Source organism: Geospiza fortis, unplaced genomic scaffold (genome assembly GCF_000277835.1).
Source record: "Geospiza fortis unplaced genomic scaffold, GeoFor_1.0 scaffold100, whole genome shotgun sequence".
Classification (NCBI taxonomy): Eukaryota; Metazoa; Chordata; class Aves; order Passeriformes; family Thraupidae; genus Geospiza; species Geospiza fortis.
Window position 1 is genome coordinate 928,476 of NW_005054350.1, and position 14,224 is coordinate 942,699.

The 14,224-nt window shown below is 37.6% G+C and overlaps 1 protein-coding gene across 1 annotated transcript in view; it reads left to right on the top strand.

Moving 5' to 3' along the window:
• Window positions 1-1,623: 1,623 nt before the first annotated feature.
• Window positions 1,624-14,224, top strand: part of LOC102033053 (protein-glutamine gamma-glutamyltransferase 5-like) — a 13,252-nt gene continuing 651 nt past the window's right edge. Inside the window, exons 1-13 of the mRNA XM_014307952.1 lie at window positions 1,624-1,731; window positions 4,087-4,266; window positions 4,587-4,829; window positions 5,743-5,861; window positions 6,371-6,499; window positions 6,737-6,914; window positions 7,854-7,986; window positions 8,694-8,797; window positions 8,900-9,142; window positions 10,580-10,906; window positions 11,750-11,907; window positions 12,229-12,362; window positions 13,322-14,081. Coding sequence (XP_014163427.1) covers window positions 1,725-1,731; window positions 4,087-4,266; window positions 4,587-4,829; window positions 5,743-5,861; window positions 6,371-6,499; window positions 6,737-6,914; window positions 7,854-7,986; window positions 8,694-8,797; window positions 8,900-9,142; window positions 10,580-10,906; window positions 11,750-11,907; window positions 12,229-12,362; window positions 13,322-14,081 — 2,715 coding nt within the window. The 5' untranslated portion in view covers window positions 1,624-1,724. The remainder of the gene's footprint in view (window positions 1,732-4,086; window positions 4,267-4,586; window positions 4,830-5,742; window positions 5,862-6,370; window positions 6,500-6,736; window positions 6,915-7,853; window positions 7,987-8,693; window positions 8,798-8,899; window positions 9,143-10,579; window positions 10,907-11,749; window positions 11,908-12,228; window positions 12,363-13,321; window positions 14,082-14,224) is intronic.

Here is a 14,224-nt window from a genome sequence, read left to right on the forward strand (position 1 = left end):
GCATCTGATTCTAGGCAGGTCTCTGGTGGCTGGCTTGACCGCTACTATTCCCATTTTGCAGGCTGATTGAAAGTTGGTTTTGTATGTATGGCTGCTAAATTATTTCTTACCAAAAAGTGGTGGTTTTAATTTTTCTTTTTTCAGTGAGGTGAATTTCAGTAGTCAAATGGCAAATACTAAGAAAAAGAAATCTTTCCGACAATTGAGAGGTGAATGAACTACTTACAATTCAGACTTTTTATGTCTGTCTACTGACTAGCCAAACATTTATAATTTTCAAAATATGAACACATTGAAAATTACATTCACTTTCATATGCATCAGTCGTACAAACTTTTTTATCTGCTCTCTTCCAAACCCACTGTTGATGTGCTGATTTTTTTCTTTGCTTTAATTTCTCTGAAGTTATTTCACAATACCTGAGCTGTTAGGTTATGCTTACTAAGTTATTTCACTGTTTGTTAAGCTTTTTCATTTCATGATTTCTTAAAGCCCTGTCTAGAATCCAGGCAGTTATGCAAATCACTGAACTTCAGTCATTGTGTCTGAATCTTTCTATATCAATGATTATTTTTGTGTTTAGTTTTTCTTGGTTTGGGGTTATTTTTTGTTTTATTTTAGGGTTAGGTTTTTTCAATCTAAAGAATAACTTTGAGGGATACAAAAGATAGCTTATGGAGTAAAGCATGGCATAGAGGCATAAGAAGGATAGGAGGAAACTAGTAGCACATGTTTGTTCTGGTTTTGCCACAAGAAATTTGAATCCATGTCTCCTATTTTCAGGCTAAACTACTCATCACTGAGAGTACAAAGAGAACACTGCTGTGGTTGTTTTGTTTTATTTTATTACATATGCCTGGAACCTAAATAAAATAGCACAAATTTTGTGTTAAAGCATTAACATGGTTTTTGTTCACAGATATTGTTTGAAATGGTTTTCAAAATTTCAGGGGAAGGAAGGTGGAGTAAGCTAAGAAAACAGTGTGCTAGGAAATAAATACATACATAGTATAAACAACTTATATAATTTTCAGGTTAAATTTTATCATCAACTTCAATGCTCTCCGCATATTTTACAGTTTAGTTGGAAAAAGTTTGTAACTGATTGTTTTTGTTCTGACCTCCCCTTGGAGGGAGTGCTGTGCAGACTGTCTGAAAATTGCACTTTCTGCTTACATTATGCTAAAAATGTCCACTGCTTATCATATTCTGAGAGTGTAAATTCAGCTTTAGTCCAGTGTTCCTTATTGTTTTCCATAGCTGTCTGAAGGTGTCTAGCCAGAAGGGAACAGTAGGTGCTGGTATTTATGGCAACTTTGGATGGCTAGAAATAATGGCTTACCCTGAAATGTGCTTAGATTCATCCTGGCTTTAAAGTATTTTTGAGACAGGGCAAGCTGTGGGACACTGAGAGCACTGTGCTATAGGTGAGGTTACCAAGATCTCTTCCCTCCCTTCAGCCGCAGGACTCTCCCTAATAATGCTGGAAGTTAAAATGAATCATTTATGAGCATCAGTAGACACATGGGTGGGGCCTCTTTTAAAACTGGTATTTTGTTGATGCAACACGTGTGACGGCCTCTTAGTTCTGAATATAAGTGTTACTGAGAGGAAATTAGGTTGGTTGGCAGAGGAGATCAGCCAGACCTTGCAGTGCGTCTTGCTGAGGAGCTGGTATATCCACCAGTACTGTGCTTCAGATACCAGTACATGTAGAAGAAAAAATGGAAGGTAAGTTTCTTGAAACTTTAATGTCCCTTAAACCAGGACTGAAAACAGAAATAATTAAATGATCATGTGTACAGGCCTAAAAAATTGCACATATTTTTGTGTAGGGATTACTTGTATGTTTGGATGTTCTTTGTGGAACTAGTAAGAAAGGGAAAAAAACTACTTTTAAAAAAACTACTATGAAGGATAACGCCATGGAAAAGATTTAGTGAAACAACAGCCAATTCTGAAAATAGGAAATAGCACGGAAAGGAATAAACTTTACTGCTAGCATAAGTACAGAGTACTAGATTTCAGTATTCTCATGCTAGAAGCAATTATTTTCCAGTGAATGCCTGATGTATTCTGTCTTGAATGAAGGAAAAATATGAATTGATAGAGAAAACCCTGTGACTGGTATGGATAGTCAGGTTTCCACCAGACCAGAGGCAGAAAACCAGTAAGAAATGTGAAACTGAATTGCCTTTCGTATTTTTTCTGAGCTGTCTTTGCTTAAGAAAGTAATCATTAGCTCGTTTATGATCCAGTTGCGATACTTAAATCTGATAAGCAAACTGTGGGCTGACTTTAGAGAACATCCCTGGGAAATGTAATACCTCAACTCCCTGATGTTCCAGTTCAGCTGGATTACTGAGTGGATGAAGAGTAGTTGTCTTGGTTTATAAACACCTCCAGAGACCAGGCAAGGATCAGGTTCTTTCAGTGTTCTTGACCGCAGGAATTTGCCATGTGTGCTATAAGTACTTTCGGTTTGGCCAGAATACTTTGTGTTATGGTTGACAACTCTCATTAAGATATGAGATTTTCAGTTCAGTTCTGTTGCTCATTCTTGTCAGCAGGTATGTTGTATTCATGAGCAATAATGATGTAATGCACTCCTGTGTTTTTTTGGTTATTGTTGATTGTGCGCAAATTTTTATCATGGGTAGCACGCAGCTCTGCATTTGTTGCTGATCTCTGTTGAAGATCTGAATGACCAATGCATGACCAAGTTTAAATAGTTAGATGAGAAACAAGATTATTTTTATTCAAGGAAAACAAATCAGAAGAAATTGCTTTTTTTTTTTTTTGCCTCTTCCCTACCTATTCCACCTGCTCCCACCCTCTCCCCAGTTAATTTAAATTATTATTTAATTCAAGATGTGATCCTGGGAAATTCCACTGGTTTGTGTTAAAAATTTCCTGATCCTAAGGGCTTAGCTATGAGTCTCCCCTTGAGTGGATACACCCTTGGTTTTGGATAGGAAAAAGTATTTTATTTTCCCTTAAATATTAATTCTGTAGGTACCCATGTTGTTAGAGAAGCTGCATTGTTAGATTTTTCTGTAGGCTTAGCAGGACCAAACTTAACACTTTAATATTATAATAAAATACAAGACTTTGTACATCAGTAAAGCCAATTTCCAAAACTTCTGAGAATCTGTGGCTCCCATCATCTTCAATTAGAATGAAGAACTTTGGAAAATAAAAAGTTGTATGCAAATAAGTAAAGATGAATGTTGCCACCCATCCTTCTGGCACCAGTGTCATAATTACTCCTATGAAATGCCTGATATGCAAGGAGGATGCCTAAGGGGGAATCAGCCAAGATTTTTGTCAAGCTAATCACAGCACCTGGGATAGTTTGTCAGCATTTTAAAATGTCACAATTTGTGAATACTTCCTTTTCCATTAAGTTCCTCAATGATATCTGCAAACTTTTTTATGACTTTGAGAGTGCAGACTGAGACATCTGCATGCACATTTAACATTTTTTTAAGTCTTGGATAGAAATTTATACATATCTATTTTTTTCATAAATAATTTGGAGTGCCACTTAAGCTTTCAAATACATACATGTTATCAAATTTTTTATTTATTCTATTTATTTCTTTTTATTTCTTTTATTAAAAAACTCAAACATCTCAAATGATGTTTGTGCATCATTTGATCATGTGATGATGATGTGCAAAACTGTAACTGTAGACAGAATGTTATAATGTGTGGAGAGACTATTACAATGCAAAGTCAGCTTTTCAAGTAGAGATACTTATATTGGCCTTCAGCATCTGGTATTTATAATACAATGAGGCACTATATAAAAGAAGTGAAACTTGTAGCACAGCTACAAAAATCAAAGAGTTAGACAAGTTTCCATCTGCAAGCTAGGAAAGTGGTGAACTTGTAAAGGAACTTTTATGGATGTATGTCTCAATTTAAGTCTCGCTGAATTCTGAACAAAGTCTTGAATGAATTTTGAAAGAGTTATCTCTGTCTTTCATCGTTGTCTTCTCTGTCACTTAATCTTAACCACAGTTGAATCTGGGAACTTAATTATATGGGGTTTTTCTTTGTGCTCCTTTCTCTGTCCTGCAGTTATTGAGCTGGGAGAAGTCGACCTGAACTGTCCTTCCAACTGTCAAATACATAATACCCATTTCTTTGGAACTGACAGACAGATAATAAGGAGAGGGCAAGCATTTAGTTTATATGCTCGCTTCCAAAATCGAGAATGGGATGACTCCGTGGACCAGGCTGCTTTCACCGTGGAGACAGGTAGTCACTCCTAAGCACTCTGTAGACTTTCCTAGTCCTTTGTTGATTAATAATATTTCCCATAGACTTCAGAAGACTTCTTTCATAGTCTTCATATTCCTATAACCTACTCATGTTCCATGTAAAGAGACTACCTTCCTCTAAATCAGGCAGTTCTTCTAATATGTAAAGTTTTCTCACTCTGCTAGAGAAGTGACAAGTGAAAAAGAAATCCACCCTTGGGAGCTTCGCCTTGCAAATGATGCCTAAGCAAATTACTAGCCTTTTACATGTGCTTTGTTTAGTAGTCTGATGGAAGTGGTTTTTATTTTCCTGAAAAGGCCTCCGACCCTGTGAATCAAATGAGACAAAATGCACCTTCCCAATGGGCAGATGTCTGGATCAAACCTGCTGGAGTGCTTCCTACAAAGTTCATCAGCCAAAATGCATCAGTATCAGCGTGTTTCCTCCTTCCAATGTCTGCATTGGCCGTTATATTCTCAATATGCAAATCACATCTTGTGGTCACACATATCAGCGGTGTCTTGGAGATTTTTATGTCCTTTTTAACCCTTGGTGTGCAGGTAAGAACTCTAATGACAATCAGATTGTTTTAAGAAAAATAGCTTGTGATGAGTAAAACTGTTGAAGACATTTATTATTTAACTGGTGCGTAAAGGATGTAGTAACAGAAACAATGAGAATTAAGGAGAGATTTAATTCTGTTCTTTTAAATCTTTTTCCTCCAAGTTCAAGACTGTCTCAAGCCATTGTTTCGATTTGTTTTTTTAGTGGTAGTAGGGGTGAGGTATAATTTTTTACCCACAACTATTACAGTGTCCTGACAGGATAGAAAGTATTGGGAAGTTTCCTCTGTTCATCAGGAAACACATTTTTGCTGTGAGAGTGACTGAGCACTAGCACAGCTGTGGAGTCTGCATCCTTGGAGATATTCAAAAGCCACCTGGATGTGGCCTGAGAAACTGGCTAGAGGTTGGATCAGATCACCTGCAGAGGCCCCTTCCAACTTCAACCATTTTGTAATTCTGTGAATACTGTGTTGTCATCATAAAATAATACAGTACAAATACAAATTAAATTCTTTAGATCTGGCTCAGGTAGCAAGCAATTCTGGAGTCTGCAGACCTCACCAAAATCATTACATGACAAATATTCACATTGTCTGTGCTGATTTGATCTAAATCAGATACACAACTCTATGTTGCTGAGTGTTTGACTTGTAGAACAGCTTAGTGTGAAGATAAATTGCAAGCTCTTCCATTAGTGAGTTCTACAGTAGGGGGAGACTTAGGAAAGATATTATCTAGCTGTAAGTAGGAATGATTTGTCTGTGAGTGTTTGAAAAGCCCACAACCTTCAAGATAAAAGTATATATCAAAAACTGGTAGGAAAGGAGAGAGGGATCCAGTGATGCAGAAACAGAGAAGTATTAGAAAGGTATATTTTGTCTGAATGAAAGCTCTTCATCTTTTCCAGATGACTCTGTATATTTGGACAATCAGGCCCATAGAGAAGAATATGTTCTGAACGAACATGGAATACTGTATGAAGGAGTCCACAAGCACATAACCTCTCGACCATGGCACTTTGGACAGGTATTTTTTTAATACTTTTTCAGAAATAGATGACATCCATATACTGATAAATGAAGTGTTTGTATTTTTTCAGAACTTTATGCCCTATTTGTAGTGCAAAGGTTTTTAGGATCAGTTCAGACTATGTATACACGAACCAAAATGTCTGAGAATTTCACTGTAGCCCAAATAACTGGAACAAAGTTTTACCTATTAAAATGAGGGAAATTGCACAATGTTCTGGGAACAAACACTGTGCTTCAGAAGGAAAATTATTCCATTGGTCAAACACAAGTAAAAATGACATTCTTGCCTTTGGTTTTCCTTCAGGCAGATAGGCAATACCATGCAGACCACTAGGAGCTGTGCTTGATTTAACAAAATTAAAAAAAAAAAGAAAAAAGAAAAAAAAAGGACAGGAGAGGTGAAAGGCAGCTCATATAATTGAAAAAGACTGGATTATTGATAAGAAAGGTACTTTAGCAACATCAGCATACCATGATGCCTATGTTATTGTCCTTTTTCCTCAGTTTGAAGATGGGATTCTGGATATCTGCTTGAAGATCTTAGATATGGGTGCGAGTTACCATCATGGCTCTGATCGTGATCACTGCTGGCGCAATGACCCCGTGCATGTCAGCATGGTGGTGAATCACATGGTAAGATCTGTGGAGGTGTGAGACCTCTGAATAGATCAGGTCACACTTCATTATATTGTAGAAGGACAGACTGCACAGTAATCTAACGCAGCAGGCGAGCAGGGGAAATCCTTCCTGTGCTCAGATTCACAGGAAAATTAAACTTTTAATGCTAATCTCTAATGATTTTGAGACATGCTCAGAATGCGAAGACATGGTCAGCCATTGGAAAAGGTTGTTTTTCTTTCCTCTTTCTAGATAAGCAGCCATACCACTAACAGTATCATGAAGATTCCAGAAAACAATGATTACCTGAAAGGAACAAAGCCATTTTCCTGGAATGGAAGTGTCCCTATTCTACAGCAGTGGTACAGTGGCAGATGCAGGCCGGTCAGATATGGGTACTGTGGATCTCTTGCTTCAGTAATGTGCACAGGTATGATATTTCAGTTTGCCTTTACCTAGTTTATAGAGAAAAGAAGAAAACAAGGATCAAAAACTTCTGACCCTAAAAACTACTTGAATAATTTCACTTGTAAGAATTTTACAAGAAAAGAAATTGATTATTTTTCTCATGCTCCTGATAAAGTGTTTATTATCAACCTTTTGCTTTCCTATACAGGTTGAAGAGCAAGAAAAGTAGTTCCATCTTCTCTGTGACCTTTATATTATGCAGTTATCAATACTGAAACTTTTATTAAAACACAGAGCAAGTGCAGTATTGTTGAATCATAGAGTAGTTAGGGTTGGAAGGAACCAACACAACCTCCAAAACCCCATTGTGGAACCAAAATTTATGCTTTGGGTGATGTTTGAAGGATAAGAAAAAGCATTAAGTTATGAACAGGAAGATCTATAGTAATGTCTCTCCCAAAACACAAGTGCATTAGGCTATATTCTCCTTTTAATGCAAAAGATTAGATAATAGTGCACTAAACTCTTCAGACATTAGATCTGAGCTCCAGCTTTATACCATTTCTCTACTGAACCTGCTTCTACATTGAATGAAGAAAGTTAAATTGAAGTCTTGTAGGTGAATCTATATGTACCACACTATTTATAAAAAAAAAAAGTTTTATTAGTGCAGAGTCAAGTTAAGCATTTCTGAACTTAAACCATCTGGTTTTATGGATGTTTTTGGTTTTTATTTTAAGATGGAAGAGTAGAAAACCATTCCTTTCTGCTAGGCTTTTTTTCAAACTACTTTTCAAGAACTAAAAAGAATCTTAAAGATACTGCACCACAAATATTGCTGCCTATCCATTGTGTTTCTATAACTGAAAATTAGAATATAAGATAATAACTTATAAAATAAGTGAAGGATTTGACTGACTAATTGGGATTTGTAATGATTCATTCATATTTTTTCTTACAGTGATGAGATGTTTGGGAATTCCAAGCCGTGTTGTCACAAGCTTCTGTTTTCCTTGCTCAATTGAGAATCCCCTTGGTATCAATGAGATTTTTGACTCTACTGGTAAAAACCTGTGTGGCAAAGACAAACTATGGTAAATAAAAAAATATAAAGCTCTTTTGCCCTTTTAAAAATTACATTATAGGAAAATCGGTATAGATTTAGCAGATCAGTGTCTCTCTTTTGGTGTATCTCTTTCTTTATCTGGTAATGCTCTTCAGTTTCCTAATAATGCATTTCAAAACCATGACATTACTAAAGAGGCAGTCTACTAAATGTAGATTTTCAAAAAACAAAAAAAGCAAAACCTCTTGTGAGAATCCATGCTGCCTGCTTATGCTTATCCACTGAAAAAAATAAGGCCATCCAGGTTAGAAAGCTGTAAAAGTGTAAAGTAGATCATTAAATGCTAGGGAAAATTTATCCCTAACTTGGACTTTTATCTTCAGTCATAATCACTTGGTTGATACTCATGTTGTTCTTCTGATGTTCCTTGTAATGGATTGTTTTATTCTTATAAACCTTTCAATTCCTGTTAAACTTAAAGAACTGTGTTGTCATGTTATCTACTAAAAGAAACATGTTTTGCAATCAGGTCTGTGGGGTTCTGGAACAAATTTCCAGCCTGAGATGTCTAAAGAGAACAAAACCACTCCTGCCATAAATGTCATTAACAGTGTTTAGACATACAAAATCTTCAGTTGATCAAAAAATTATCGCTGACATGGTTTTCCTCTGTCATAGGCGTTAAACTTGGTAATCCAAGAGACATCTTTAATTGAATATTCCTTCATTCTACAGGCGATACCACTGCTGGAATGAATCTTGGATGGCTCGCAGAGATATAAATCAGTGCTGTGGTGACTGGCAGTGTCTGGATCCAACACCTCTGGAAACAGGCAGAGGTAATTTTACTATAGTTGGAATAATTTTCCTCAGATTACGTTGCTGAGTTTCCCTACTATTCAGGTTACAATGTGTTATAACATTTTTGTTCTCTGGTTTAGGTTCAGCTTGCAGTGGTCCTACATGGGTTCGGAGCATCAGGGAAGGGGAACTGGACTTGGATTATGATGGTCATCATATGTTTTCTAGAGTAAATTCAAACTATGTTGGCTGGCTCTCCCAAAACAATGCCAAAAGAACGAAATTTTTCTGTGACACATGGCCATGTGGACAACGTCTAATCACCAAGAGTGTTGGCAGTGAGCAATTTGAAGATATCACTGGAGCTTACAAGTATGAACTAGGTATGATGAAAACATATTGAATGGGTTAGAGGAAATTTTACAGGCTAATCATATAAAAGTATCAAAGTAATCTCTCCTGCGTTTAAATGTGCAGAACAATCTGAAATTTTCTTTTCATTTTTGAGAAAGAGGCAGATGCTTTTCTCTTCAAAGATCTTGATTTTAAAACTTCTAAATATATTCAGATATCCAAACAAAACACATACTAATGGATAGGTTAGGATAGGTTAGGATAGGATAGGATAGGATAGGATAGGATAGGATAGGATAGGATAGGATAGGATAATTTCAGCTGGAAGGACCTACAATGACCATCTCATCCAACTGCCTCACATGTGAGGATTGAGTGAAAGTTGAAACATACTATTAAATATCTCTTTTTAAGGTACTGACAACAACCACGGCCCATCAACCACCTCTCTTGGAAGCCTATTCCACTGTTTGACCAGCCTAACAATAAAGAAATTGTTCCTAATGTCTAGTCTAAACCTTCCCCGGCACAGCTTTTAACCATACCCATGCTTCCTGTCACTGGACACCTGGGAAAAGAGCTCAGCACCTCCGCTTCCACTTCCTCTACTCAGGAAGATAGGAAGAACAATGAGGTCACTGCTCAGCCTGCTTTTCTCCAAAATAGACAAAGCCAAAGTTCTCACCTGCCCTTCCCAGGTTGTGCATTCCAGCCCTTTAAATAACACTGTTTATATGTATATGTTTTGGTCTCACCTTGAAAGTAGTTTAAAATATTAGCAGACTCGAGATAATCTAAAAAAACCCACAAATTCTTCTAAACCTAGGATTAACACCTTACTTGTTGCTTCTTGTACTAGGTCTGTCAGGAAATATGCCTACTTACTAAATTCATGTATTATTAGCATATTCTGCTGCTCTTAATTTGGGCCATGGGTTACTGATTTTCATATTCCAGTAGACGGGAGGAGTTCAACCAGCAAGACTGCATAAAGGAATGAACAGTAGATCACAGCTGATTGTACATTTGCAAGCTCTGTGGGGATTTTTGTTTATTTTTGGTCTGTTGGTTGGAAAACAATTGACAGTTTCTTTGTTTTAATGGCATATTTTGTCTTTTGAGAGAATGGTAGCATCTCATATTCACCCTTATCCTTTTAGAGAGTTATATTTTCAGTTTTGTACTAACTATACATTTTGAGATTTACATGACCATTTTTTATATTTAACTACTTAAATAAGGTTTATAATTTTTTCTTTTTTTCCCTAAGGTGCTCATTTTCTTCCGTGCATTCAGTCTGCTGTATCCCATATTTCATTATCTAGTGCATTCATTCTACAACAACCTGCTACTTTGGGTTTCAGGAAGAAGAAGCAATAAATTTAATTATCTTTATTATTTGGGTAGAATAATAATAGGGTTCTTGCGCCTCCAGCAGATTCATTATCATATATCTTCTTCAACAGGTTCTGTGAAAAACAAAGAAGCCCATTACCGGGCTTACAGAAGGATTCACCCAGGGTACTGCAACGCTTCCAACTGTCATATCGACAGAGAGCTATCGTCTCTGAAAAACCCATTTCTGAGTGACTCCGGAATTAACATGAGGTTAAAGATGGCCAACTGCCCAATGTATGGTGAAGATGTCCAGCTCAACTGGCTGCTCGAAAATTTGCGTAATGAGAACAAAACCCTGAAGTTTAATTTGTGTGCACAAATTATAACCTACAGTGGTGTCCCAATGGATCAATTTTGGAAAGACTGTGTGACTGTCACATTGGGTCCAAGGGAAGGTAAGACGGTGAAATTGTCTAATACCCTGTTCTTTTTAGGTGCTAGTTGGTTTTTAGGATCTGTGGAGACTTCCTAATGGGAAGTGAGATGTGCAGTATTAAATAATGACAGCTGAATTCCCTTTAGGATGATCACTCAAAAATCAACACCATGTCACTACTACATGTATAGTGACAGGTAAATTGTAGTCTTTCCTTAATTTCTCAAGATCTAGACATTCTTATGATAGTTTAAAAAATTGCTTCATTGAAATTTCAAATCTGGACTCTATACTCAATACAAAGATAAAGCTGCAGTTGTCTATCAGAAAAGCAATGTTTTCTTTGGCCAGAAGATATCAGCCAGTGTAAAACGCCTGCCTAGGCATACCATATGCTGGGAAGTGCAAATGTGCAGCAGAACATAAACATCTGTTTCCATGATTGATGTCTTTTTCTGGAAGAAACAAGATCTCTTTCACTAAACCACACAATTATAGACAAAATTTCATACTGATATTAAAATTCTATTTTATGAGGCTTTAATTTGCCTATATTTGAATTACTGTTTTAAGAATTGCACTGGGAGGAAACATTTCAAATTTTGCTTAATAATTATCATCATCATTGTCATCAACTAATCTTGAAAATTCACTAATAGATGGATTGAAAACTGTGAAACTGATTGATGAACATAGAAATGTATCACCCTAAATCAGGAAAAATTTTGTCTATTTTTAAAGATGCCATGATAACTTAATATTCAATTAAGCCATTGTAAGCATGAGTTGAACTTTAGGAGGAAGGAAAGTGGAAATATTAATAAAAAGTTCAGAAAAATAAAAGAAAAAATTTGTTTTACAGTGAAAAAAATTCCACTGTGTATATCATATAATCAATATGGACCTTATCTCTGTGATCACAACATTATGAAAGTGGTTGCTGTCTCAGACCCTGAGTGTGGAGAAATTCTGATGGTGAGCAGGGATATTGTAGTCAACAGACCACCTGTTATTGTAAAGGTAAGTAACTTTAATTATGGAATTTGGGATCTAAGGAACAGACCTAGGGACTCTTATTGGCCACTTCCTAAGTACAATGCAAATAAACTTGAAATATTTTACATTTTTCTTTTATCTTATTGCCTTTTTTAAATTTAGTGAGATTAGTGTGATTTTTAAAGTAAAATAGTTGACTTAGTAATGTATAGAGATCATAGAAGCAAGTCAAAAAGAAATGCATATTAACAATCCTTTAATTTTTCCCCTTCCATTTATTTACCTCATTGTCAATGTTGTAATGATTAAAAAACATAAAATGTGTTTGTTTCTTTTTTTACCTAGCTACTGAGCCAACCCAGACTGAAAGTACCATGTACTGCAGAGATCTCCTTCTGTAATCCTCTCCAGGAGGATATGAAGAATTGTATAATGACATTAGAAGGCTGTGGTTTATTCAAAGAGCCAATGACCATTGAGTAAGTTCATCAGTTCTTGAAATGGGGATAATAGTGGGGTTTGACTAAGGTGTGCAAGTTCAGAACAGGTTTTGAGAGAGAAAATAGTTCTGATATTTTTGGCGTTTGGCACGTGAACAGGACATTTTGCCTCTTATTAGTTTGAGACTCCATTAAAAGCCTCACTCCTCTTGAAACTGATCATTTAAAGCTGGCAAGGAATGCTGCTGCTTCATTTTTCTCAAGATTTCATTTAAGTGGGTGCATCAAATATCTATCTGCACACTTCTCTTTACAAGAAGTACTAGCTAGATCCCCCATCCCTTACAACCCTATTGAATTTATAATAAAATTCCTCTAAATATTCATGAACTGGCACTAACCACATATAGGAACAATTAAAGAATGACAGTGAGAAATAGCAATATGCATTCTAAGCTCATAACACGTTAATCACAGGAAACTGGAAGCTTCCAAGATGCTGTAATATTCTAGTAAAAGTAGCTGTTCATTAATATGCATTGCTTCTCTTCATGACAAGGAGAACTGACAAAAGTATGACTAGTTTTGAGGGCAAGAAGTTAAGAATTGTTCTCACTGAATAGTAATGAACTGGATTCCACAAAGCTGCCCTGTTGAACTGCTGGAAATGGTAAGCAATAAATACACCTTTGAGGCAGAAGGGTGCTACCTTTTTTAAGAATTCAAGTCAGTACCACAATTTATTTTCCAATTCCTATTACAGAAGCAACTATGGGAGTCTTCCAAATCTTCTCTTGGGACAAAAGCTTTCCCATGCTTTTCACAACAGAGAATATGGGTTTTTTTGAAAAACACAAGAATAACAAAATTGTCATAACAGTTTGTTTCTAAAGTATGTCATAGCAAAAAAAAAATTTATTAATGCACTCATCTTGTAGTGCTTAGGTCTCAGAGTGCTAAGGATTAGGGTCCTAATTCTTTTCTTTGTCTTGCTCCAGTTTGGGAACGCTGGCATCCAACCAACAGGCACGGACCATCGTGGAGTTTACACCTTACAGGCTTGGCTGCCACCGGCTCCTGGCCAACCTTGGGTGCCACAAGTTTGCCTACTGCAAGGGATGTGCCAAAGCTGAAGTGTGTTGCTCGGCAGGCCAGAATGGTGTCCTGCCCATCGGCCAGAACGGGTCTCTCCCCGTGTGTGAGAATGGCTCCGTCCCCATGAACGGCTCTGGGGGAGCCGGAACTGCTGTCCCTGTGGCAGACCCTGCCTTCAACTCCATGTGTGAATATATATGTATCCCAGTGTGCAACCCAAACTGCAGCGCAGGAGGACAGCCAGTGTATGATTTTGTGTACCTCCCTGCAGGCCATCCCTTATGCAACACCATCTGCAACCAAGGCTTCAATCCAAGCATCAATCCTGGTTTTGAGATGGGATGCGATCCTGGCTTCCGTGTCATATGCGAGACTGTACCTCCTGCTACGTGTGCTCCAATGGCTCCATCCGTGTACAGCTCCATGCCAGCCCCAGCATCCAACCCTGTTTGCACCACTATGCCTCACGTGGTGTTTGAGACAGGTCCTGCTCCCACACACCCCTCTGGAGGTGGAGGGGGGCCAATGTCCTATTCTGTCTCTGTCCCCGCGAATAATGCGGTGAGTGCGCTGCTGACCCACTTCATGGGTGGCCCCAGTCCCAATGGGGCAACCCAGGCAGTCCCTATGTCTGCTCCGCCATCCTACTCCATGTGCTCTCCAGTAATCCACACCATAGGCAACCCCATCCAGTCTGCAACCCCCCTTTCAGTGCCTGGTGCCTCCATCTCACACGTCGTTTGCAGCTCCACACCCTCTCCCACCACCCAGCCTCCGTGCGGCCCAGCGGCCACCCTGTCCTCCCA